General features: G+C 48.1%; 10 protein-coding genes across 10 annotated transcripts; 3 read left to right on the forward strand and 7 right to left on the reverse strand.

Moving 5' to 3' along the window:
* Positions 1 to 1,597: 1,597 nt before the first annotated feature.
* AtWU_04221 (phytoene desaturase family protein) lies at positions 1,598 to 3,330 on the forward strand (the record flags this gene model as incomplete). The annotated part of the gene is made up of 4 exons (XM_035499332.1): positions 1,598 to 1,619; positions 1,664 to 1,785; positions 1,841 to 2,374; positions 2,422 to 3,330. 4 exons carry the CDS (start codon positions 1,598 to 1,600, stop codon positions 3,328 to 3,330), a joined length of 1,587 nt encoding a protein of 528 aa, XP_035355225.1.
* A 320-nt stretch (positions 3,331 to 3,650) lies between these two features.
* Positions 3,651 to 5,606, reverse strand: AtWU_04222 (phytoene synthase; the record flags this gene model as incomplete). The annotated part of the gene is made up of 6 exons (XM_035499333.1): positions 3,651 to 4,446; positions 4,492 to 4,779; positions 4,827 to 5,000; positions 5,045 to 5,309; positions 5,437 to 5,507; positions 5,584 to 5,606. 6 exons carry the CDS (start codon positions 5,604 to 5,606, stop codon positions 3,651 to 3,653), a joined length of 1,617 nt encoding a protein of 538 aa, XP_035355226.1.
* Positions 5,607 to 6,578: 972 nt separating this feature from the next.
* On the reverse strand, positions 6,579 to 8,136 carry AtWU_04223 (putative protein kinase; the record flags this gene model as incomplete). The annotated part of the gene is made up of 5 exons (XM_035499334.1): positions 6,579 to 6,769; positions 6,828 to 7,068; positions 7,119 to 7,438; positions 7,498 to 7,835; positions 7,889 to 8,136. The coding sequence occupies 5 exons, from the start codon at positions 8,134 to 8,136 to the stop codon at positions 6,579 to 6,581; spliced, it is 1,338 nt and encodes a 445-aa protein (XP_035355227.1).
* Positions 8,137 to 9,000: 864 nt separating this feature from the next.
* AtWU_04224 (serine/threonine-protein kinase SRPK) lies at positions 9,001 to 10,316 on the reverse strand (the record flags this gene model as incomplete). The annotated part of the gene is made up of 6 exons (XM_035499335.1): positions 9,001 to 9,323; positions 9,392 to 9,466; positions 9,521 to 9,899; positions 9,961 to 10,065; positions 10,121 to 10,186; positions 10,248 to 10,316. 6 exons carry the CDS (start codon positions 10,314 to 10,316, stop codon positions 9,001 to 9,003), a joined length of 1,017 nt encoding a protein of 338 aa, XP_035355228.1.
* A 469-nt stretch (positions 10,317 to 10,785) lies between these two features.
* Positions 10,786 to 12,595, forward strand: AtWU_04225 (FAD-binding oxidoreductase; the record flags this gene model as incomplete). The annotated part of the gene is made up of 6 exons (XM_035499336.1): positions 10,786 to 11,009; positions 11,068 to 11,464; positions 11,517 to 11,607; positions 11,659 to 11,989; positions 12,040 to 12,245; positions 12,291 to 12,595. The coding sequence occupies 6 exons, from the start codon at positions 10,786 to 10,788 to the stop codon at positions 12,593 to 12,595; spliced, it is 1,554 nt and encodes a 517-aa protein (XP_035355229.1).
* A 664-nt stretch (positions 12,596 to 13,259) lies between these two features.
* On the reverse strand, positions 13,260 to 13,670 carry AtWU_04226 (uncharacterized protein; the record flags this gene model as incomplete). Its single annotated transcript, XM_035499337.1, has 1 exon — positions 13,260 to 13,670. The coding sequence occupies one exon, from the start codon at positions 13,668 to 13,670 to the stop codon at positions 13,260 to 13,262; it is 411 nt and encodes a 136-aa protein (XP_035355230.1).
* A 681-nt stretch (positions 13,671 to 14,351) lies between these two features.
* Positions 14,352 to 15,470, forward strand: AtWU_04227 (putative 26S proteasome-associated ubiquitin C-terminal hydrolase; the record flags this gene model as incomplete). Its single annotated transcript, XM_035499338.1, has 3 exons — positions 14,352 to 14,393; positions 14,458 to 14,552; positions 14,633 to 15,470. The coding sequence occupies 3 exons, from the start codon at positions 14,352 to 14,354 to the stop codon at positions 15,468 to 15,470; spliced, it is 975 nt and encodes a 324-aa protein (XP_035355231.1).
* Positions 15,471 to 15,662: 192 nt separating this feature from the next.
* AtWU_04228 (putative choline kinase) lies at positions 15,663 to 18,360 on the reverse strand (the record flags this gene model as incomplete). Its single annotated transcript, XM_035499339.1, has 5 exons — positions 15,663 to 16,325; positions 16,376 to 16,519; positions 16,566 to 17,085; positions 17,139 to 18,075; positions 18,312 to 18,360. The coding sequence occupies 5 exons, from the start codon at positions 18,358 to 18,360 to the stop codon at positions 15,663 to 15,665; spliced, it is 2,313 nt and encodes a 770-aa protein (XP_035355232.1).
* Positions 18,361 to 20,161: 1,801 nt separating this feature from the next.
* AtWU_04229 (GNAT family N-acetyltransferase) lies at positions 20,162 to 20,614 on the reverse strand (the record flags this gene model as incomplete). The annotated part of the gene is made up of 1 exon (XM_035499340.1): positions 20,162 to 20,614. The coding sequence occupies one exon, from the start codon at positions 20,612 to 20,614 to the stop codon at positions 20,162 to 20,164; it is 453 nt and encodes a 150-aa protein (XP_035355233.1).
* A 440-nt stretch (positions 20,615 to 21,054) lies between these two features.
* AtWU_04230 (nonhemolytic phospholipases C family protein) lies at positions 21,055 to 23,304 on the reverse strand (the record flags this gene model as incomplete). The annotated part of the gene is made up of 8 exons (XM_035499341.1): positions 21,055 to 21,636; positions 21,692 to 21,894; positions 21,944 to 22,054; positions 22,106 to 22,492; positions 22,560 to 22,683; positions 22,731 to 22,995; positions 23,047 to 23,129; positions 23,182 to 23,304. 8 exons carry the CDS (start codon positions 23,302 to 23,304, stop codon positions 21,055 to 21,057), a joined length of 1,878 nt encoding a protein of 625 aa, XP_035355234.1.
* Between the last annotated feature and the right edge of the window lie 666 nt (positions 23,305 to 23,970).

Here is a 23,970-nt window from a genome sequence, read left to right on the forward strand (position 1 = left end):
ACGATAACAAATGTAGGGCATTGGCATTATTGACTCGTGGACAAGTGAATTAGGCTAGGTTTTAATAATTCTGACGCTTGATTACGCGAGAGGATAATCTATAACGAAGTTAGATTGCGCTGATGAATATATCTTGCAATCATGCAACAGTCTCAGTATAGCTCAATCGAGGACAAGTCTACTCAATGCCAGTGTGGAAAAATCATAGTAGCAGTGTAGCGCCCGTTCTAACGCACCTAAGGTGTCGACGTATTGAAATTAATAGCAAATAGCTACTGTGCAAATCAAATCAACAACTAGAGGCCAAAAAGGCGTACGACGCTTGGGTCGATTGAACACCTTTGCGCATTTATGTGCATATGCAATTTACATCATGCTACATACAAACTGTGTTCACCAGACAACAACCAGTGATGTACAAATTCAACCCCAACAGACACCCACCCGAGCTGAGTAGTCATAGTAAAGTAGCCAATAGATAGGACAAAGCATGCTAATACTGACAGACGACAGGGTTGTATGAGGCGGGTCTTTTGAGTCGTGAGTGACATGGTTGAAGAACATCCTGCTGACAGGCCAAATTATGCCCTGGAGTATCCAATACCTAGCATCACAATCAACATCACTATCTTTGGGCTATCCTGGTATATGCGACTAAACATATAAAACCTGCTTTAAAAATGGCAATATCTGGAATGTTACAACACACACTGCTTGCGCCACACGTCATACCATAAATTCTGGAAGGAAACCGGGCATCGTAAAAGAATGCGAGTCATTGCTATGTCTGGATATTTGAACGTCACCTTTAAGCGAGGAGATCAAAAGAGGCTGGTCTAAGTCAGCGGTGTGCTGAGTGGAACAACTCCTTGGGTAACAGATAAACTTTGGACAAAAGAATATATTGTTACACATGGCCATGCTTGTAGATCGGACAAGACAAGAAAGCGCCTTAGCCTGCTGTGTTCCTCCAGCTGCGTGCCCATGCAACAGTTTCAGGTTAGTAGTGGAGGAGAGGGTGAGATGATTGGATGGCTCCCCTTCCGCAAGCCATAAAGTGATCAGTCTGATGGAAGTTCACTCTCTTACTGCAGCCCTTGCTGAATTTGAAGATCCGTTGAGGTAGGTCTTTTCAAACGAACTTCAAATTCTTCATATGTGTTACTGATATTGGGGGCGTATTTTACATTATATTAATAATACAAGTGTGTAATATGCACTGAAAACAAAATGCGGAAAGCCTAGTTTACTGGAGCGGCAAGAATGCAGGAGTCTTTTTCGGAGTCAGATGCTGGGCCTCGTAGAGCAAGGTGCTCAGTAAGACCGATATGTAAGTATAGTCTACAGAGTATTCCTGGCCCGATTAGTTGGAATCAATTTCCGGTAAATCGGTCAAGTGGGATAACTTGCAGAGCTTCGGTAGATCCTATCGCGAGGGGGGATCCGATACATAGTTTTGGCTACGGCATTCTCTGGTGTACTAGAGAGGGGGCCAGTAATACTTTAACTATGATCTTTCGATGTTGGTATTGTTGCCATAAATACTTGACTATTAACTCGTGAAGGTCACTAATAGAATCAGACCACAAATTTCATGATGCCCAAAGTTATTGTAGTTGGTACGTATATCTAAATTCACCTGAACCCGGCTAACAGTATATAGGAGCCGGTGCTGGAGGCGTAGCCACTGCTGCTCGTTTGGCAAAACAAGGCTTCGATGTCACTGTCGTCGAGAAGAACGACTTGGTTGGCGGCCGATGCTCTCTGATTCATCATAACGGCTATGTTTGTTACTCGTCAACCCCCTGATTCCGGGGATCTTCTTGCTAACGATAGACAGAGATTCGATCAAGGTCCTTCTCTTTTATTGATGCCAGAGGTGTTCCACGAGACATTCCATGACCTAGGAACCTCCCTTGAAGCGGAAAGAATCTCTTTGTTAAAATGCGAGCCAAACTACCGGGTCTGGTTTTCTGACAACGACAACTTCGATCTAACAACAGATATAACAAGGTTGAAGCCACAAATAGAGCATCATGAGGGGGGAAACAGTTTTCGTGGCTTTCTCGGCTTCATGGAAGAGTCTGGTCGTCATTACGATCTGTCAATGATTCATGTTTTGCGCCAAAATTTCCCCGGCTTATCAAGTATGATGCGACTTGGATTGCTGCAGTCCCTGTTTACGATGCATCCCTTCCAAAGTATTCATAGTCGTGTCAGTCGATACTTCACGTCTGACAAGATGAGACGGATATTTACTTTTGGAAGTATGTATCTAGGTATGAGTCCTTACGACGCACCAGGGACCTATTCTCTTCTACAGTATGCAGAACTGGCAGGGGGGATTTGGTATCCCGCTGGGGGGTTTCAAAAGGTTGGTAGAATCTAAGTTTGTCAACATAGGCCATGCTAATGAACCAGATATTGGAGGGCATAGAGAAGATTGGCAAACGCCTTGGAGTCGAATATCGCCTCAATTCTCCTGTATCCTCAATCATTATTTCGGAAGACCAGTCAGCACGAGGCGTTATTCTCTCATCTGGTGAGAAACTCGAGGCAGATCTTGTGGTGGTCAACGCAGACCTGGTCTATGCATACAACAATCTCCTCCCTGCATCCAAAGAAGCACGCTGTCTAAGCAACCGCGAAGCATCTTGCAGCAGCATCTCATTCTTTTGGTCTTTTGACCGTGTGATCGGCGAGTTAAAAGTGCATAATATATTCCTTGCTGAGGAGTACAAAAACAGCTTTGACTCCATCTTTAAGCATCACCGATTACCAGACGAACCGTCCTTCTACGTGAATGTCCCAAGTCGAATTGATCCTACAGCTGCCCCGAATGGTAAGGATGCGGTGGTTGTACTGGTGCCTACTGGCCATATGATGGACAGCACTGAGCCCCAAGACTGGGACACGCTCGTCAGTAAAGCAAGGGACATTGTATTTGATACAATCGAAACACGAACTGGAGCTCGAGCACTTCGAGAAAGTCTACTCCACGAGTACGTGGAGACACCGGCAAGCTGGAAGGAAAAGTTTAACCTCGATCGAGGCTCTATTCTAGGGCTTTCACATTCATTCTTCAATGTGTTGAGTTTCCGTCCAAAGAGTAAGCATTCTTCCATCAAGGGACTTTATTTTGTTGGGGCAAGCACGCATCCTGGCACGGGAGTTCCAGTGTGTCTTGCGGGGAGTAAACTGGTAAGCGATCAGATCACGGAGGATTGTGGTGGGAAGCCCAAGGGGGGGATCTTTGGTGCATCCATGGCTATCATATCTGTAGTCCTTTTTCCGCTATTCCTAATTATCTTGGGTATGTGCCTCCTATAGAGAAATGCCACAATTGATACCCTACGGAATATTCGTCTTCTCTCCAAATGATATATCTAAACTCTTATTGTAGTAAGACAGTACCGCAGCTACATGTATATAAGTTCCTACTACTTCGTATTGATCTCCCATCTAGCCCATACCAACTAAGCCTCGCCGTTACCCCCAGCTGGAATTTCGAAAATTTAGTTGTAGATAATCTTTCAAGTGGCAGCAGCGATGTGAACAGGCCCATTAGATTCGTCTATCCCATTTCCCCTAATAAAACTTATTTCCTAATCCTTGCATGTAGATCGATGCAATATGAACCTTACAGTAACCTACATACCATCGGCCAACGCACCGTAGGCCACTTTCAGTCGCCTCCAAAGCGGGACTTTCATTTTCCCGTTCGTACGTGGCGCATTCAGCTGCCTCAATAATCTCCCAATTTCCATATAACTCTCCACCGTGACGCGGATGGGGCCTTGGGCTTCCAATGGAAGCCTCCCGATTGCCGCCTCTGTCAGTCTATACCACTCATCCGCTTGATCGAGCAGCCTCATCCTCAGGATCTGTACTTGTGGATCAGTGGGATAATCCAGAACCTTGGCTGGTGTGAACCCTTTCGCCTCTAGCCAGGTTGTGGGTATATACACACGCCCGATTTCTGCATCGCGTTCAATGTCTCGGGCGATGTTGACGTATTGAAGTGCTTGGCCCATGAGTGCGCCTGCGGTGATCGTCTGCTGGTGCGTGTGCTTATCAAGATTTTGTGGGCGGCCGTGGGCGACGGCCAAGTGGATGACGGACTCGGCAACCGTTCCTGCGACACGGTAGGCATATCTCTCGAGATCTGATTCGGTCAAAATTGGAGATTTGGTATTGCTGGTGTTAAATTCAAGATCTGTTTCGAAGCCTTTCAGCAGGCCTTGAAGTGGTTCGATCGACAGCCTTTCAACAGGAAGATGCTCGATGGACGATAGCAGGGCTGGGTCAGAGCGTATGCCCTTCGCCAGGTTCTTTCCTGCGAACCTCTGCTCAAGAAGCAGTGCACACTCTTGAATTACAGACCGTGCCGTACTGCTGTCTGGTGCTTCATCCACTAGATCATCTATCACTCGACAAAATGAATATCTATACACATTAGTATGCGGCACGACAACATCTCAAGGCACTTACAAAAAGATCAAGTCAATGCGAAGTTGACCTTCAAACATGGCACCACCCATGTACATACTCTGGCTGCGCCTTTTGAGTCTTATCACTGCATCGCCTAGATCATGTATATACTTCATGTTGAGCTCTTCATTCCGTCTGGTGATAAACTGCGCGAAGAGCTGTCCATAAGATGGAAATTCCGTCTTTGAAGTCGTACTCATGTTGTATATGCCCAATGCAATAGCATTGTCAATGGCCATTTGACCAAGCACAATCATGATATTCGTTACAACGAAGAATATCGCTTCCCTAAGACACATTAACTCTGATATGCTTGCTCTCTCATAGGCACCTACTCGATGTCCAGACTCCCCCAGAGTTGAATATCTAACTTAGTGGCGGATTCGATCACCCATGTCCCCTTTCCCAAGGCGATTGTGTCTACAACCCATAGAAAAAGAGTAGGTATACAGATCGCCAGAGATACCTCTCGAAGTGGAAGTCGTACAATTAATCGATAGGCCATCAGCCTAATAGAATTAGCGTGCACCATTCATCGATCGTGTATGCTTACCATTGAATCATCATGAATGGGCAGATCCAAGCTAGAATGAGTCCTAGGTAGGTATACCGTCCACCATGAAATATACTAGCCAGTCCCAAAAACTGACTCGAGCCAATAATGACAATTCCTAGATTTCTTTTCAGTGCATCTTGGGGTCCAAGATACATAGGCATAACAAAGCGCTTTGTTAGAATAATGTACAACAGGCTTGTATTGTACGTCTGAATGACGAAGAAGAAAACCTCCTCGATGGGGATCAAGCATATTCTCGGTCCTAGTATCGCGTATGGTGGATATGTCCAGATCCGAGTCCTGATAAGATATGAATCCCAGGGAATGGTTGATATGACCGCAATCTGGATGTATCAGCAGGTGTTGTACATTGGATGGAGAGGGCATACCGTAGTAAGGGTGGCTATTCTGTATAGATCCAACTTCGTAAAGAAAGGCCAGTAAGCCAATGTCATCACCACTGCGAGTGGGATGTTGTATGTCAAATGTCTAGATAATAAGCATGGCTAGCATAATATGTCATTTCGTATACTTACACCATGAGATAGTCTAGGCCCATTTCGAAGTTTCTTGCTTGATGTCAATATGTGAACGCGCGGTCCGAGAAATCGACGGATTAAAAGACCCCCTTTATAGCGTCTATTGCAACATATGTGTGGTGAAAATACTATTGCCGTCGCCACTCTGGACGTAACATTGCTTTGCAGATTTTGGATCGTGAAGATCATTGAGCGTCATTAATCACTCCTTGGTGGCCAGTGTGGATACTAAGGTTTGACATGCATCGTGAACTTTATAGGTATGCCTGTTAAGGCATATGGTGCGTCTAAGAACTTGATATCGGGATTGAAAGATACAGGACCGATATTACACTGGTACCTTTACCGATACAGGATTGATACACATGACGCAGATAACCCTGGTTCGGGGGCTTACATTTTGAAGAAAAACTTGGAGCTTCGTCAAGGTCTGTCTTGGCCCAATTAACGTTCACAATATTAGGCTGCCATTGGAGCGCGAACCTAGATCCACTGTGACACCTTACTGAAGTCTAGCAAGGCCTTGACCCTCCTATTCTACGAAATAGAAACTAAGTGATCTATCTTACCTGTAAATGAGCTTTCCAGTAGACCTGAAACACTATCAAATACGATCTCTACTATGTCCCTGTGTCCTTTTTAAGTTCTGTCGAATTTCGACTAGTCCATCAGTGATATCAGGGATATAATCCCTCTGTAGCTATAACTTTATGGTAAAGCCATTCAATACTTGATAATTTTCCTTGTTAGAAATCATGTAAGATTCTCTGGATTTGGTGACCAGTGATTCTTCTAGCTAAGGGTGTTTCTGCACTCGCTAAGAAATTCCTTGACCGAATCACTTTTTCATTATTCTCCCATGGAAAGCAGACCAATAGTAAATTTGATATAAAAAGAGTATTGCGTTAACGCTTGGACTGGCTATCTGATGCTACCGTCGAACTGGGAGGATCTCACTTCCGAGATTTTCTGCGACCGAAAACTCGCATACTTCAGGCAGTCGGTTGCTGTTGCTGAAGGAAAGGATGTTCAGCCAGTTCGCCTGCTGTTTTCCTCTTATATGGATGCCAGGTAAGCATTCCCTTAGCAAGATCCAGAAATGCTTCCCTCTCCCTATCCTCAAGAAAGTGGACTGTGTCGTCTAATTTCCGGTCGGGGATCAGGTCTTCGTAGAGAAAGCGGCCTAAGATATTATAGTCAGTTTAGGTGCCGTTCAAGCGAGATATTTCACTCAGAATTACCATTGTCGTCAAAGAACGGTCCACAAAAGTACTCCTCTGCGGCCACGCATACTCTGCCATCTCCTCGCCTGACAGGCTCCGGCCATGAGTATTCCCTCATGTATTGGTACCTTTGCATTATCTCTGGGGGAGGTGGACCAAGAAGAGCTATCATCTCAGCTAAGTGTAGTTTAGCATCGTAGCGACCTCGTTTGTCACGAATGTGCTGGAATAGCTCTTTGCCTTCGATCAAATCCCATAACTAACTTGATATCAGCGAATGCAACAACATTGGCGAGCAACTAGACGTACCAATACCCCGAGGTTCCAGATATCCGCAGACATTTGCCATCCAATACCTAGTATTACCTCTGGAGCCCGGTAGCGGTCTGGCTGAATAGGCCAGACACCCCAGTCATCGTCTTGCTCGAGATTAGTTGCCAACCCAAAGTCAACGAGCTGTGGAATACTCCGTAGGCCTTTGAGCGGTCCGAAGTCATTACGGGACTGATACACTGGTCGTCCTGTTGGATCAACTTTGAAAGCCATTGGTTTCTCAAGCTGTGTCTCCATAAACTCAGCAAGCACTGTCGGGTCTTCGAATGAGAGCATGATGTTATCAAGCTTCAGGTCTAGATAGTTGCCAGTCTTCAGCATCATCTACTTAGAACAAGATTGAAGATAGACTTACCTGTATGGACTGTCCTGCATTCCTTGTGGAGGTATTCAAGCCCTGTAAGAAGAGCACGAATATTTGTCTTGACAAGGGGCAACGGTATCTTTCTATGGTCAAAGCGCTGCTGATACATCGATAACGTCTCCCTCATAGGAGGATACACAAGACACGAATGAGAACCTTCTGGACCCTTAACCTCGAAAGAGCCCAGTAAGGTCCGCATAAGCGAACGACCCCGATGTGACGGATCAGCCGTGGAGATGTGCTCCTCAACCTCACGCTCATGACTAGCGAAGCTGGCATTATTGTTGGCTATTTTTAGTGCCACTACGCTCTCTGGATCTTCTATACGTCTATAGGCGCGTTAGATACTAAAATCTGCGAATCAAAAGGGGCCATCAATTACGCTTCCAAATCACGCGCGAGCCATATTGTTGAAGACACGCCCCAGCCAAGCTTTACCAAAGCTTGATAGCGATCCGCGAGAACCTCTCCAGGCTTCGCTGGGTAGAAATGCTTGGAATTGTATCCTGGCGAGATCTCTTCATCGACGAGTATGCCGGGCGGTAAAGGCGGTCCTGGAGAAGGCACTGGAAATGGCTTCTTGCGGAGAAATGCAGGTAAGCGAGGAATGGATGTTCTTATAGTGTTCATTACACGGGTTTTCTCTTGAGAAGTTCCAAGGCAGACGTGATATCAATGGTTCTCAAACAAGAAGATCATCAAAGGGGTCCAAGCACAGCGCGTGCTGGTGATCACGTGGCATGTTAAGGGGCGTCTCAAACTATTTTATTGATCAGCGTGACGACGAGAGCTACACAAATCCATGCAAATTATGACTACAACTCATAGGCAAACGATAGATTCTCCCATATTCCTATATGTCTAACATATCACCTATTTTAAGGCAGGCCGCTATGTCCACCAATTGGCCTGTGCTCTCTTTCACTGCACTGCCCGTTATAACAATGCAGGCTGTGAGCCCCTTAGACAGCATTGGTAACGATGCCCACATGAATAGACAAGCGAATTATACTAAGTTCAACTAGCATCACTTAGTCAGTCTTCAGCAAACATTTCGCAGGGCATACTAGACTCAAAGGACACTGGTACAAAACCGGACAATCATACGACAATATGCGATGGGCCTCGGCATCAGTGGTCGATGAGTCATTGGAAATCGCCCGGAACCCGGATGTTCATTGTCGCTCTTCTTTGCTCCTGATCAGGTTAATTCCTCAAATACTTAGCTTGCTAATCGGTCCAATAGTTAAAGTGAAAGCAGGTCGAGACTAGTCAGCCGGAATGATGAAACCGCGCCGTCTAACGGCCGGTCGATTTAGCGTCTGTGCCGGTGGCATTAGTGGAGCTGTGCTTATTTGACAGCGGCCCCTCCTCCTTAGCAGCAACGGTTCGTGTGCATTTCTACCGCTGCTGCGTGGGTGAGCGAAGGTAATTGCATTTGAGATTGATTATAGCACAGAGTTAACAGATATCTATCCTGTGCGAAGATAAAGTCTAACGGCTAAGCTTCCCATTGGAAAACGCATTAGTGGTGGTGGATAATTCACGCTGACCGTAAATTGGGGCAATGTGCTCCTGGCTGCTGTCTACGATCTCAAAAACCCTGTTGATTTCCGTTTTCTTGCTTATACCCCTACCCCAGCCTTTATATCTCCCTAATTCGACGTTGGCGGAGCGGCTTCCCGTGAAAGAGGAGGTTTGTCGCGGTCCGAAAGGCGATCGAAGCTTAATGAGTTTGCGCAGGGACGAAAGGGAGCCGGACATGAGACCAAGGTTGAACTCAAGTTCCATCCAGATGAGCGAATTAGCGGCCGTGTCTGTTATTGGTAATAATGTGTAAGCGAGCTGGATATCCTCATCAAACCACTGATACCATTGTACTTACAGGTGTAGTCTGTTTCGTCCCTGGCATAGGTCAAAGTGCTGAAGCGAACCAGTGCCGCGATGCACGCTGTGAATCCTGAGCGGACATAACAGTCAGTTACTATTTGGTTCAGGTGAGGCTTTCGCATACCAAGACAAAATAGTCCAAGTACCAAGACCCTTCGTCCAAGCGGCATCTGAAGCTGCCACACGCGACGGATCGGAAGTGCGAGGATGGTCAGGTCCATCACAAACATGATAACGCCTTGCGCCATGAGGATGGCAAAGGAAGTGTTAACACTGTAGCATTTAGCATCAAGGATGGTTTTGTCGAATCCAGCACGAACGGGTCGACATTGGAATGCGAGAGCCAAAGCTCCTGCGAGTGTGAAGGCCGCTAGGAATCCCAATATGCATCTGCCAGCGATGCTAATGCTGCGGGTGGGGAACAGCCGCATTATAAAGACAGTTAAACTTGTCTTGACCGATGCAGCAACAAGCAAATAGCTGCAGAGCGCAGCATAGTAGATCTAAGTATTGCCTGTGACCTCAGCCGCTGTCCAATATAGAGGGTGTGTTATCTCAGCGTACCTTCCACCAAACCAGCAGGTCCGCATCTGAAACATCCTTGGTCTTTTTTCCGAGACCATAGTAGGTGATGGTATATGCAAGCGCCGAGAATCCGTTCACCATGATCTGCTGTTGCTTCAGTAATTTGTCTCACATCGCTCGAGCATTTGGGGTGACTAACAAGAGCGACCATTACCATCCAGTCATCCAGTCCCCATGAGTTTAGAACAGTTTTCCGTAGGTAGAGCTATGAGACATGTCATTGCATGAGTTGTGCTTTTCATCCTTATCAGGCGTCAGGTACATACCCGGAGACCGCAAACCAGGGTAGTTGGGATAGCAAGGACGAGGACTATGATACGGACAGTAGTAGTCATCGTAGGTAGACCACCATCTCGTGGTATGACCGTCCAGTCCATCCTGCAATTAATCTAATGTCCCACACCGGTCATTGCTCGTGTGGCATGGTAGAAATATCGAGTCCAGAGGGGGGAGCATGTCGAGGATAAAAGTCCCCCGTTATTGCATTTAACCAGGATTAAGTTGAAAATCTCTGATAGAGAAGGAATCAGATCCCTGTACTATAATGGACAACGCGAAAGGCAAGTAAATGGTTGGCGTAGGATAGCGTGTGTGACTATCAGACTAGGGCTGTTCTAGCCCCGCAAATCCTGGGCTTTGTTCCGCGTGCCGGCTCCATGTCCGTTGCCAATGAGTCCTATTTAATGAGCACGGTGGATACCGTTCGTAGCTTCTCCTTTTCGTGAACATCCTCATTTCTTTTCCTTTATTGACCGGGGTATCTGGTAAGCAACCCTGTCATTGCAGCCTCACACACAAGCCATAATGAGCTGTGCGGCAGTCATTGCAGCGATCGTTCAGGGGGCGAACGTTGACACTTCCACAACCCCAACAATCGAGGACGTACTGTCCAAGTATGCAGCACTTTCGGAGGATGAAAAGGGCTCTGTACGGGCATCCTATCTTGCCCAAGTTTTCCCTTTGTTTTTCGGCGAAAATGCCATCTTCCGGGAATCGGATGGGTATGATACCCAACGTCAAGTACCCTGGTATGACAATTGCACATCCTCGAAGCACATTTGCAATCAGACTGATTCTGTTACACAGGTCAATCAATTGCTGGCTCCAACCATTAGTTGTGGTCACAGCAACGTCAGCACAAGAAGTTGCAACTGCTCTTGCTCTCTGTCGTTTCTTCAACATTAATTTCTCTGTTCGCGGTGGTGGTCACCTACAGAACCCCGGGTTCACCAGCAATAATGGCGGAGTAGTCATCTCCCTTAGCAAATTCGACCATGTCAAGCTATCGGAAGACAAGTCTACCGCTGATGTAGGACTTGGACTGAGGTGGCTTGACGTCTATAAGGCTCTCGATCCTTATGGTCTTGCAGTGGCAGGAGGTCGGATTCCGACTGTCGGCGTTCCTGGTCTTCTCCTGGGAGGAGGTATCTCCTTTCAAAACAGTCAGTATGGAGTGGGTGCAATGGGTGTAACTAATTATGAGGTAGACTTGCATGTACTGCACTCCTTCCAAATCCTCGCTAATTAGATCACAGGTTGTCCTCGCGGACTCAAGCATTGTCAATGCCAATGCGCAAGAAAATCCAGACTTATTTTGGGCCCTCAAGGGAGGCGGTCCTAACTTCGGTAAGCCTTTTCTCGGAAGTATAATAGTTTGATTACTGACAAAACCCCAAGGTATCGTAACCAAGATGGACCTAGTGACAGTGCCTACCGAGTCTTGGGCTGAAGCTCGTGTATACCCTCCAACGGCTTACCCCGAGCTCGCCAAGGGTCTCATGAAGTACCATGAAGCAATTGAAGTCGACAACAAGGCATCTCTTGTCTGGCATGCTACCAGCCAGGCAATCCTTCTAGTATTCTTCTACTGTGCCCCTGTCGAGAAGCCTGCTGCATTCCAGTCATTCTATGATATCGCTTTCTTGATGAATTTTGTTCCGCCGGGCACTCGCTCGATCTATGAGCTCGTCCAGGCGGTTGCCTCAGTCATCTCACCTGAGGTTTTGCAGTAGGTTAAAACAATACTTCAAAGTGTGTTGAATGCTAACAGATCCTTAGTCATGAGTTCCGAACCATGTCCAGTCGGCCGTGTTTAGAGTTGTACGAAGCAACAGAGAAGGTCCGCCGAGAACAACAGGAGGCCTTGAGTGACGTTGATGGCCTTGTCCTGACCAACGTATTCCAGCCCATGTCTTCCTTGGCCATGAAACAGAGTCAGAAGAATGGCGGAACGCCTCTTGGATTAGAAGCAGTAGGCCAGCAATGTATGTTGCCCCTCCCATAGCTCGATCATGAAACTGACAATATAGGGTGTCTGTCAATGGCCGACTGGAAACATGCGAAAGACGAGGATCGCGTCCGAGAAGCTGTCCGCAAGATTGTGGATGTTGCCGAAGCGACAGCAAAGCAGGCTGGCGCGTATCTTCCATATCGGTATTCAAACTATGCGTCTCGCGATCAAGATCCACTATCCAGCTATGGTTCTGAGAATTTAGCAAGGCTCAAGAGCATTGCTGCGAAGTATGACCCTGATGAGGTGTTCCAGAAACTGCAGAATGGTGGATGGCTGCTTTCGAAGGTAGGATCGCAGTCAAGGTCGGTGAAGTTGGCATGAGTATTACATATCTCGGATAAACTGGTATGGATAATTAAAGGTGATTCAATGATAACAAGGCGACGATATATTGATGAATCCTGTTCTTGGGAACTCAAGAGAAGTTGTCCGTCAAAACTGTAGATTGGGAAATATACGTGGTTATGTGGTAAGCGATCTCTATTAGCAATTCATGCAAGGAAGTTAATGTTCCCATCTTTGAACAACTACAGCCTGAATCAAACCGAGTATAATCTATACTATTTGGAGACTTTTGCTATATACTATTGCCTTCCAAAACGACCCTACATCTTCGTATGGATGACCTAGCGAATATCCACATGCTATATTAAGTCCCTGAGAACTTTGACAAACGAGTCTAAAAGCTTGAATCCTGCGAGAGCAAGAGATTTCATTGTAGCTCATCTAGGTACAACAAAGACCTGGTCTCGTGATTTTGCTATAGAAAACCAAATGCTCATGACTAGTATAGATCTAGTACAGAGCACATGAAAGGTAGATACAACTGAAGTATGAATAAGGTCCGCATATAAATTTGGCATAGTTATGTCTTCATAGCCGAACCAGTCTTTATTTTTTTTTCTCCACCAAACCGGGTATCTGGAGAAGCAACAATCAGTGACATGAAAACCACCAAGTTCATCAATATACACTCACCATCACCTCAGCTTGCCTGCGGGTATACTTGGAAAGACTTGAAGCCTTGACCCTGAGTCCAGCATCCCGAGCCCCCGAAAGTGTGAAAGTTATTGCAAGCACCACCGCTCGCTCCATCGAAAACCCAATCGTCGGGAATCTCAGCCCTGATAGACTGAATGGTTGGGTTGTATGTTTCAAGCGAGTAGCACCCGTAACTCTGGTTTCCGGCGTATGACCACTTATATTCGGTACACTCGGTGTCGGTGTAGAGGGTCACGTTCCAGTGTACTGCGAGGGAAGTACCAGCCAAAGCTGCGATGGGGAGGATGGAGAGAAGCTGCATGGTGATGATATTCTTTGGATTGAATGTGAGAGGAAATGGACTTGTATAATCTCCGTTGCTTGTCTGTGAGTCTGTGAGATATTGCTGGGGCATTTCTGCAGAATATATATTGTCTTCTGACTCCTCGTAGCTGTAACTGAAGACAGACTTACTAGATGATCGACATTTAGGCCCGTAAGGCGTCCAGTTAGTTAGCCAACGGAGTGAGTCCAAAATAGACATGTTCCAGACGCCTGACGCCTGAGCTAAAAACAGCTATATTGTTCACCCATTAGAGTTAATGATAGACGGAGATATACGAAGTCTGCTGCGCTGTTCATATGTCGATTGGTGATGGTGGATAAGCGTGGGTCGATCTGCAATGTGGACAAGGCTGAGTAGACCCTTGGAGGCCTGATCCATAATATTCCTTGGCTTGTATGAACAACCCATCGTGGATTTCAGCTGCCAAGTGTTATGGTTGACAAGTGAGCATGAGATCGACGATTCAACTCTACTAATAGTAAAGTAGTGCTCTTGCACGTAAATGACACCTGAATATTCAGGCTCAAAATGTAAGGCTGTTGTCTAGATTCGGCTGAGGATGTTTGCACATGTGTACTGTTTGCATCATCACCAAACAACAGCTCCAAAGGTATCCACCATCACATCACATCACATCCTGCCCACCAGTACAGCATAGACATCATACCCCGTCGCTATATTCCTCCCTGCTGCACAATATACTATATATAATCCTTCTTACGCAGCACATCCCATCCTATAACACACATCATGGCCGACGGCGGAGGCTGGAGTACAATCGAGTCCGACGAGGTACGCAACCAAGCACATCGCAGCATACATTACCAGCAAACCTAACAAGCAAACCATCAATCAGGGCGTCTTCACCTCCCTCATCGAGAACCTCGGCGTCAAGGACGTCCAATTCGAAGAACTGATTTCCCTAGACGCAGACACAATCCGCTCACTAAGGTAACCCCCATACCACCTTCCACCAACACCAACACCTTCATCCACCACACCCACTAACACTTCCTCCCACCCAACCCCAGCCCCGTCTACGGCGTAATCTTCCTCTTCAAATGGACCCGCGAAACGCAACAACCATCGACCTCAACATCCTCCACGACCTCACCCCCCTCCGGCACCTACGACACCGACCCATCCCCCAACCTCTTCTTCGCGAACCAAACGATCCAAAACGCCTGCGGCACACAAGCCATCCTCTCCGTGATCCTGAACAACGACTCCTCCTCATCCTCCTCCTCCTCCAGCAACCCCTACCCCATCAACATCGGCCCGGAACTCCACTCCTTCAAGGACTTCACAGCAGGATTCCCACCAGACCTACGCGGCGAAGCGCTCTCCAACTCGGAACTGATCCGGAGCGCACACAACGCATTCGCGCGCGCCTCGCCATTCGTCGACGAGACCGTGCGGAATAACCAGGACGAGGAAGGGGATGTATACCATTTCATTGCGTACACGCCTGTTGATGGGAAGTTGTATGAGTTGGATGGGTTGCAGCCGCATCCGATTTCGCATGGGGGGTGTACGGCGGAGGAGTTCCCGGAGAAGGTGATTGAGGTGTTGAGGCAGAGAATTGCGCGGTATCCGGAGGGGGAGACGAGGTTTAATCTTATGGCTGTGGTGAGGGATTTGAGGGTTACGGCGAAGGAGATTGGGGATGTGGAGGCGTTGGAGAGGGAGGAGAGGAAGAGGAGGGCGTGGGCTTGGGAGAATACGTTGAGACGGTCGAATTTTGTGGGGTTCATTGGGGAGGTGTTGAAGGGGGTGGTGGGGATGAAGGAGAAGCAGGGGGAGGGGAAGTATGAGGAGTGGGTGGAGAAGGCGAAGGGGGAGACGCAGAGGAAGTTGATGAGGAGGTAAATTATGCCTACTAGTATCCTTACGCTGTCTCCATAGCTCCGGAGATGAAGGTTCTACCTAGTAAATCCGTTGAGATTCATAACTATGACATATCTATGTACAGTGGCAAGGCCGACGTCTGTTGAAGAATCGCTTCGTCATTCATGTCATCCGACTCATAATCGTAAAAGGCAAGATATTATTAAAATAGGCTTAGTAGTCGATCATGCGAGCTTTGATCACTTGTACCAGAGATTCGGGCAGCTCATCCTCCCGGATGATTTTCAGCGCCAGCAAATCGGACCAGAAGAACATTGCACGGTCCTGCGCATAGGCAAGGTAGTCGAACTCTTCAGCTTCGTCCACATCAGCATCGACTGGCGGAGTTCCAGTGGAGTGGTTCACTTCGGCTGTCACGTCTGAATGCACACCGTTGCCATTGGTACCATGGTGGCCGTTTTGGGCTTTAGCTGCGGCTTCATCTGCTGCAATACCCTCCTCCATGCCAGGTACCTTGGCCTGCACGATGCCCCAGGCTACCCACTGCGCGGAGTTGAGTACTCGCCACAGCCTGGTTTGTCGCGCGTAAAACTGGATCTTAGCGCTGGTGCTGTCTTCGTGCGCTTTCTCGATATCGAATCGAGAAGACACGTCCACATCCGGACCGTCATCCAGGTTCAACGGAGCTAGTGATGAAGTGTTGGTAGAGAGGCCTCGCATCAGCGGGGTGATGGAAGGGGAGGCTTGCTCGCGCAATCCGGGTCGATGGCTCAGATAGGCTTCAATGAACTGATGCTGCTGTTCTGGATTCGGATAGCGGCTGGTGTCGCATGCCCACGGCCGCTCCGCATCATGATAGTTGTAACACCATTCAGTCTATTGGGGTCAGTAAGGGACTTTATATCATTGAAAAACACTTGACTCACGAAGTGGTTGGCAAACTCAATTCCTGGAGTGTTGGCTGACGCATACTCGAAGTCAATGACAACTAGCTGCTTATGCACGTTCTCAGGCCGAAGCAGCGGTGATTCGTGGCTGGGCTCCATCCGAAGCAGATTGCCATATTGAGTCTAAATCATTAGCGCAGTTCCTGAGAAATGGGAATAAATCACCTACATCATTGTGCGCAAACACCAGCTGTCGCTTTATTCCTTCCATGCCTCCACAGCTGGACAAAAGCCACTTACGATATCCTTCAACTGCCTTTCTGAAGAAGGGCCAGGGAACACCGCAGACAAAGCCTCGCCGACGCCACGCTTCGGATGCTGCTTTGCTCTTGTTGTGCTCAGATCGGATCTCCTTGTCCAGCCAATTGATTACTTGCTCGCAGCGGTCTACCCACTTATCCCAGTTGTTGAAGACCATGGGCCCTCCTTCCCTCTCATCTACAAGGAGATCGATTCCATCGTGCAGCTCCCTCATTCGCTTCGCGATTTGTTTCATAGTCGGAGGATCGCGGAGCTCCTTGGGTGTAAGTGGGCGAGCTTCGAAGTACTCTTCAAACCTCCCGTTGTTGAATATACCCAACACCTTCGGGCCAATATTCTTTCGGCCTAAACGGCGGAGGATTTGAAGCTCGTTATCTCGGTCAATCAAGTGATCTACTTGTGGCCCGTAGATACGCAGCAGTAGCTTCCTACGGAGAGTTAGCTTCTGGGTGATGTGTGTGATGTAGATAGGGGCACTTACGGTGGGGGTTTTCTGGGTACCAGTGAGTATGATCCATCTTCGGCCTTGGGCACGGGGATATTCTGTGGCGGTGTAACTACATATACGGCATTGGTTAAGGCACCACTAAGTCGTACGACTCCGATATCAGCTGCAAGTTCCATGGGAAGCTTTCGCCATCCTTTCAGCTGCATGGTGTGAGTGAGACGAAGAATTTCACTCTTGAACAGCGCCCAGGCTTCTTTATCCTTTGCGCGTCTCGCACTGACACTGTTCTCATTGTCGTCATCTTCAGTACCACCACCACCGCTATATGCGAGGGTTTTTGAGTTATCCAGCACTGCATCCACGCTAGGGGCGGCTGCCTCGTGGTCCGAAAAGTCGGACTCGGACGCAGAACCCCTCCGCAACCCCTTGGAGTATTGGCGCCGACGACCGGATCGTCGAGCGAAATGTACAGAGTCTGTTCCCTGGCGGGAAGTGGCGTACTGGATGAGAATCTTCTCCAGCTTGTCGAGAGCCATTGCGGCGTCGGCACCCGAAGATAGAGGTCTTTCCACGAGGACACTAGCACCGTCATCGTCATCGTCGTCACCATCACTGGCGACACCATCCATCGCTGCTAAGTTTGTCGCCTTGTGAGACCTTCGTTTGGATTTTTCGCGCTGAAGCCATTCGTAGACTTGTGCGAAAAGGCTATTCTGCGGGTCTTCCTCGCCATTTTTCGACATGCCATCTTTTTCAAGGCGATGCGCGGGCTCAGTAATAACGCTGGATGTTTGACTACTTAGAGAAGCCGGCTGGTGAGTAGGCAACCTGGCTGCCGATTTCTTGGGTGCGGGCACACGATGTCTGAAGGCATTCCCTTCTGACCCAATTGCAGAAGACTCGTGTCCATTTGTGTGGTGATGCCTCTGGGGGGAGACGTTCAAACCAGTCCCCAAAATAGGTTGTGGTCCTTTAGATGACAGGTCAGAATCCATCAACACTTAGGGGGATAGTCCAGACAGGGAAGGTTAAAAGATCGCAAGAGGGAGGGGTTTAGGACGGTAGATCGAATACCAGCAGTCGCAGTGGGCTATGAGATCATTTGGCCCGGAAGCAGAGCCTCGGAGAACCTACGACTACGGGGTTGTGGGAGCCCAAGGAAAGGGGGAATGGGTTGACGGGAAGTTAACCAAGAAAGGAACCTACCATCAAATTCAAGGCCAGAAAGACCGGTCTGGTCGGTGACTGAGGGCATGTCCAGACAATGGCGAAGAGTACGTCGAACTGGAAAATAGAGTGATCTGGTAACCCATCCAAGGCCGTAAGTGCGGGAAGCAGATCACTTTGCGACTGGACGTGGCGTAATCGGCACCTGGAAAATGGCGGAGAATTTGGAGCTGGGGATCCTCCGTACTATATGCCAGGTCCGTGCGGGTACACTGGGAGAAGAACGGATCACAGGAGTTGGAACGCTCAGGGACGGCCCAAGGTGGTCTTTGAGAGGATAACTGGATAGTGGATGAATTGATGGAGTTGACACTGCGAACGGAACTGGAGGGGATAATGGATTTGGGGCACACAGGGGAGGAAAAAATGCGACCAAGTGGGGACAGAGATAAGTAGCGGTCCAGCAAAGGGAAAATACGGTCGGAATCCGATCCCGTTCGTCACTATCTTTTAAGATGCAAAGCTTGAGAATTTCGCAATGAAAAGGAAGCTGAACAAATTCAGACCGCACCAGGAATAAACAACAAACGTGGTGACGGCCAAGGCGGACGAAAATTGACGACAGATGGCTGAGTGGCGAAGGACGGTGTGGTGTGGCTTGTCGAAGAAAAAAGAACGATCGTAGAGGTTGAGCCGCGAAGGTGGAAAATGATGGAGCATTGAGGAACGGGGAATCAACGTGTGTCTCAGGTGACTTGGCAGTTTCCACCCGTCAAACCCACAATAATCCAGGGTCTGCTGCTATGATTCAATCGTTCAACAAAAAAGGTACCATGTTGCCTCAGCCATGCTCAGCTAGAAACGCCACAGACGCAGGCTGCTAAGGGGACACCTCTCGTATGTGGACGGTGAATATTGTAGCTAGTCTGGTGGCACACGACACCTGGTGTTTGCCCACCTCCTGGCCTTTACTCGACTAGGACCAATCCCGAGGCATTGTTTGGACCAAAGTATGGGTCGCGACCGGGGACCGAAACGTTGTTGTCATTCACTCGCACACCGGGGGGAGATAAGCAGCAAGCAACCTGACCGCAACCTCGGGATGATGGGCGTGAACTTCATATGTAGACGCCCGTGCTTATATTCCGTAGAAGAGACTGGCACCGTTTCATCAATCTGGGTGTAGATCAGGCATACTGCATTGAGTCGCATTGGGGGAAAAGCCTTGAGTGTGTCACTTAGATTAGAAGATAGATGGTCCATCTTGACACAGGAAGAAGCAGTTGTTTGCTTTACTCCGTACAAACGGTCAACGGTAGAGGCCCACATGGTGGTGTCTCCATCGATAATCCTCAATTGTTGTCACCGTTATTAGGCCGGGATAAGATTTTGTCGCACAGGGTCACTCTATGAGTTTCATACTGGAAAACGCAGTCGCAACGGGCATTCTTTGCTTCACTTGTCATGGTTTCGTTCACTCTTATTGTGTCGGTGGGAAAGTGAGAGAAAAGATGAAGGAAAGAAAGAGGGGTTGGCGAGGAGGGGGAAATAAGCCACATCTCCGGAATGTATTCCTGGCTGCCCGTCTTTTCAGGCATTACTGCAGGCCGGCCTAAGCCCAGTGTGATCTCGTCATCTTGGTCCAATGATAACTCACACTTCATAATGTTCATGATCCCATATTTCAATATTGCTAAGACACTTTTGTCAATTTCGATCGCATTTTCAAAGCCATGGTGAATACTCACAGTGGACGCGCTACTACATGAGAGATTACCGGTCATAGATAAGATTCTCAGCCAGTTCATACACCATCTACATCATTCATAATACTATCTAAACATACTATCTTTACTGACAAATATAGCCATCGATAGGGTAGTACGCCATCAATTCAAATTCTTCGCCATATAAACTCGCTTCCACCCCTTATTATCCGCACGATGTGTCTCCGCATAGCCCATCCGTGTATAGATGGCTATATTCTCAACCATCGTCTCATTCGTATGCAGCTGAAGGGTGTGATAGCCTGCCAACCGAGCCGACTCGTCAGCGAACTCTAAAAGCTTGCGACCTAACCCAGTACCCCGTGCAGACTGAGCAACGGCTAGATTATCCACGATCATGGAGCCCTCCTTGGGGACAAGCATGACGGTGCCCTTTATTTCACCGTCTCGCTCGATCACGTAGACGACTCCGTCTTTGATCAGTGCAGTGTAGTCGTCTAGCATCGGCTGGGGCTTCCTTCCCATGCGAGCGATGTAGATAGAGAAGGCTTCTTGTATGATTGCCTCGATGATGGATTGGTCGTCGGGCGTTGCTTGTCGGATACTGGTAGACATTCTGTGTCTGTCCTCTCTTCGATTTGATGGGTCTTCTGTTCTTGTGGCTTGATTTGGGAGGGTTTGTCTTTGTAGCAAGTTAATTATCATTTACTCAATAAGTTGAGTATTTCTTTCTTACTCTGTGTGGAGATACTCTTGAAGGCAGTAAATGTACTGCGATCTGTTGTCGTTGCGGGGATGTCTGTGACTCAATCCATGTCGGATTCGGAAGAAGCTACGCGCTACTACAAGTGGTCATCTTGAGCTAGTGTTTAATCCGTCCAATGATGAGTATAGTTACATGTAAGCCTCTTGTGTTTGTGTCAGCACGTCTATATCGTCTATATTGTCGCTATGCAAGTAAGCAGGGGTAGTAGACCAGCTACTCTAGCAGAAATCTAGTTCCAGCCATGGAAAATTCTTAACCTTCGGCCTGGTCTCGAGTCCTTAGCCACTTCCTAGTGGTAGGTGACACTCCACACCTTGTAGCCATCTTGGGAGTGCTTGGTAGAGTTCATTTGCAGGCCTCCTTGACCGTCCAGTGTGATGACAGTCGAGTTAACATACTGCAGACCATATCCGTGACCATTGCCCAGGAAGGTAATCTTCACTTCCGCAGCATCACCCCGGCGACCAGCGGGCAGCAGACTTCCGTGTGGGCCAAGCCACTTGCCGTCCAGTGCACTGGAGAGTTTGAATATCTGGCTCTCTTCGCCGCTGGAATAGTGAATGACCCATCTTTGTTTCTTGTCACTGTGGTCCGAACGTGCTGCGCTGCTGCTTAACCTGGTTGTGTTTCCAGTATTGGTGAGCGCATACCCAGACTTCTCGAAAACGAGATACCGTCCCTCAGTCAGGTAGCCGACAACCTCTTTGTATCCGTCCTCGAAAAACAATGAGTCTGTCACATTCTGCTTCCCATATGGTACAGGAGGACGGGGCTCTGGGAACGTTGCTTCGCAGTTTGATGTGCCGACGTAAGAGCCCGAGGACACTTCAGGCTCTTCAGCCTTTGGCAATTTCGGGAGGCTGATGTCAGGCTATTTTATAGATTAGCTCGATATCAATGTGGTGGATAGAGGGGGATTATCGTACATGGTCTAGGTCTAGTGCATTGACGAGGTTGGACATATGCTCCCGGCGCCAGTGAACCATTTCTGGCGTCTGCACATTCTCATAGCCCCTTGCCGTAAGCCACTTCTCCAAGAACAGAATTTGAGAATTATGATCCGCCCTCTCAGTGAAGACGCGGTTGCCACGGGTCCATGGAGACACCATATAGAAGGGTACTCGAAGGCCTAAAAAGTCAGCATGAATAATATGACATGGGTTGATGGCGGGATTTACCAGGTCCAACATATAGTTTTCCAAATACACCATAAGGGTCCTCCATCCACTCACCAGGTGTGCCTTCTGGTGAGTGGAAAGGAATGACATGGTCTCCGTAACCACCAGATTCTACCATATTGTTAGACTCGCTCGATAAGGGGCTGATCAGTTGTAGCTTACCGTCGTAGCTTATCATGAGCAGCGTAGAATCGTATTTGGGGCTACTCGTCACAGCATCCACAACCTTCTTCTGCAGCCAGGCACCGTCCTTGGGCATATAGGGTGGGTGCTCTGACAATTCCGCAGGTCCAACAATAAAGCTGATCTCTGGGAGGGTCCCGTTGGCAGCCGCTTCATAGAAGGTTTCCAATCCCAAAAACGCCATGCCTTTCTCTACAAGCGGTGAGGAAGATGAAGCGTTCTGGTACTGCTCAAACCGGGCCAAGGGGTTGTCATCAAAGTTGTCTTTATCCTGGTAGACCTGCCATGAGACGCCTGCGTCTTCGTAGACTTCAAAAATTGTTTTCCACTTGAGGGGATAGCAGTTGATATTATAGCTATCGCACCCTAGAAGTCAACAGTCAGCTAAGTTCCAACGTATGATATAGTGTATGAGTAGCCGGAGCAGACGTACCAGGTGTTACATTGTTGTCGATATATACGCCGCCTTGATCAGGTTTTTGAGGACCACCAGGTACATTGACGGAGCCGCTCACTAGAGTAACACGATTCGGATTGGTGGAGGTTACTTGGGACTCCTGTAGGGTATTAGACATAGCTTTGACAGTGTGATAGCAGAACATACTTGATACATATCGCCGGTCGTCCAACCCTCGGCAATAGCATAATGAACAGGGATATCTTCTCTCTTGAAATATCCCCAACTCCAGGGGGTGTTATTGCGGGCCCAGTGGTTGTTCAGTCCTCCATTGAGCGAGGCATGGCTATCCTCGTAACCGTTGTCTCCCGCTGCCATGCACTGGATCGCGTCTGTCGTGTTCCCTCCTTGATAACCTAAATACCAAGGGAGGAGGGTTGTTGTAGCATTGGACATGTCAGGATCGACTTTTCTAATACTCTTATTAGCACAGGTCCTCGAAAACGTATGAAAGCACACTGACTGGTACCAAACAGGTAATCCATCTGGATTGACCTGCACGTTTGGGTCGTTGAATCCTCGGACGCCTGCCATTGTGCCAAAGTACTGTACACAGTCATTAGTTTTGCCTAAGTTTGCTGAGCTTAGGTAGACATACACTATTCCATGATCGATTCTCCTGCATGAAAATTACAACATGCTTGATGTCCTTCAGTGACCCGGCGGAAACGGACCTGCTCCCGAGGAGCAAAACCAAGGCAGTAGAACCAAGCAGTAACATTTTGAAGCGGCTAGTACTCTTGAGGGTGTTGTATGGTGTGGCTTCAGGTGCTTTCAACCTGCTTTATATATCTCGAGAAACTTGAGCGAAAGTGGGGACTTTGCATGGTCTAGGTCCAGACAAGACCGCAACACCGGACAGTTGATAACCCATGAATCCCGACGCATCCATAGTATCCCAACTCTCTGGGTCGTAAATACATCTGCCAAAGTGGGACGTAACATGGGATAGTGTTTGTTATTGCAGATCGGATTCGACGAGCCATTATTTAGGCCGCCCTAAAACGAAGAGCGATCGTCCTCTATGGTGGGTAAAGTCTGATCCACTTTGGATGGAGATGGATGTTTCAGAAGTTTTATGACATCTGCTTACGATAATACCATCAAGAGACAGAGGACTGAGCGGAAGATGAGTCTCCATGGAAGGGGATCTGGTTGGCCGGTATCCGGGCACGTGTAGCGAACGGCAATCTGTCCGACTGGTTTTTCTGCTCAGGAACAATTCTTCTGGCTTCCCATCCTTCTCTCTCCCCCTCTGGGCTCTCAGCAACTAAGTTTTTTATCGATAATCAGTCAGCGGTGGTTTAATGGTGGCGGTCTTCACGGTGGACCTTTCTGATATATCCACAATGGCAACAGTCTCTCTATCGGCTAATATCAACACCGC

This window comes from Aspergillus tubingensis (genome assembly GCF_013340325.1).
Source record: "Aspergillus tubingensis WU-2223L DNA, scaffold_6, whole genome shotgun sequence".
Taxonomy (NCBI): Eukaryota; Fungi; Ascomycota; class Eurotiomycetes; order Eurotiales; family Aspergillaceae; genus Aspergillus; species Aspergillus tubingensis.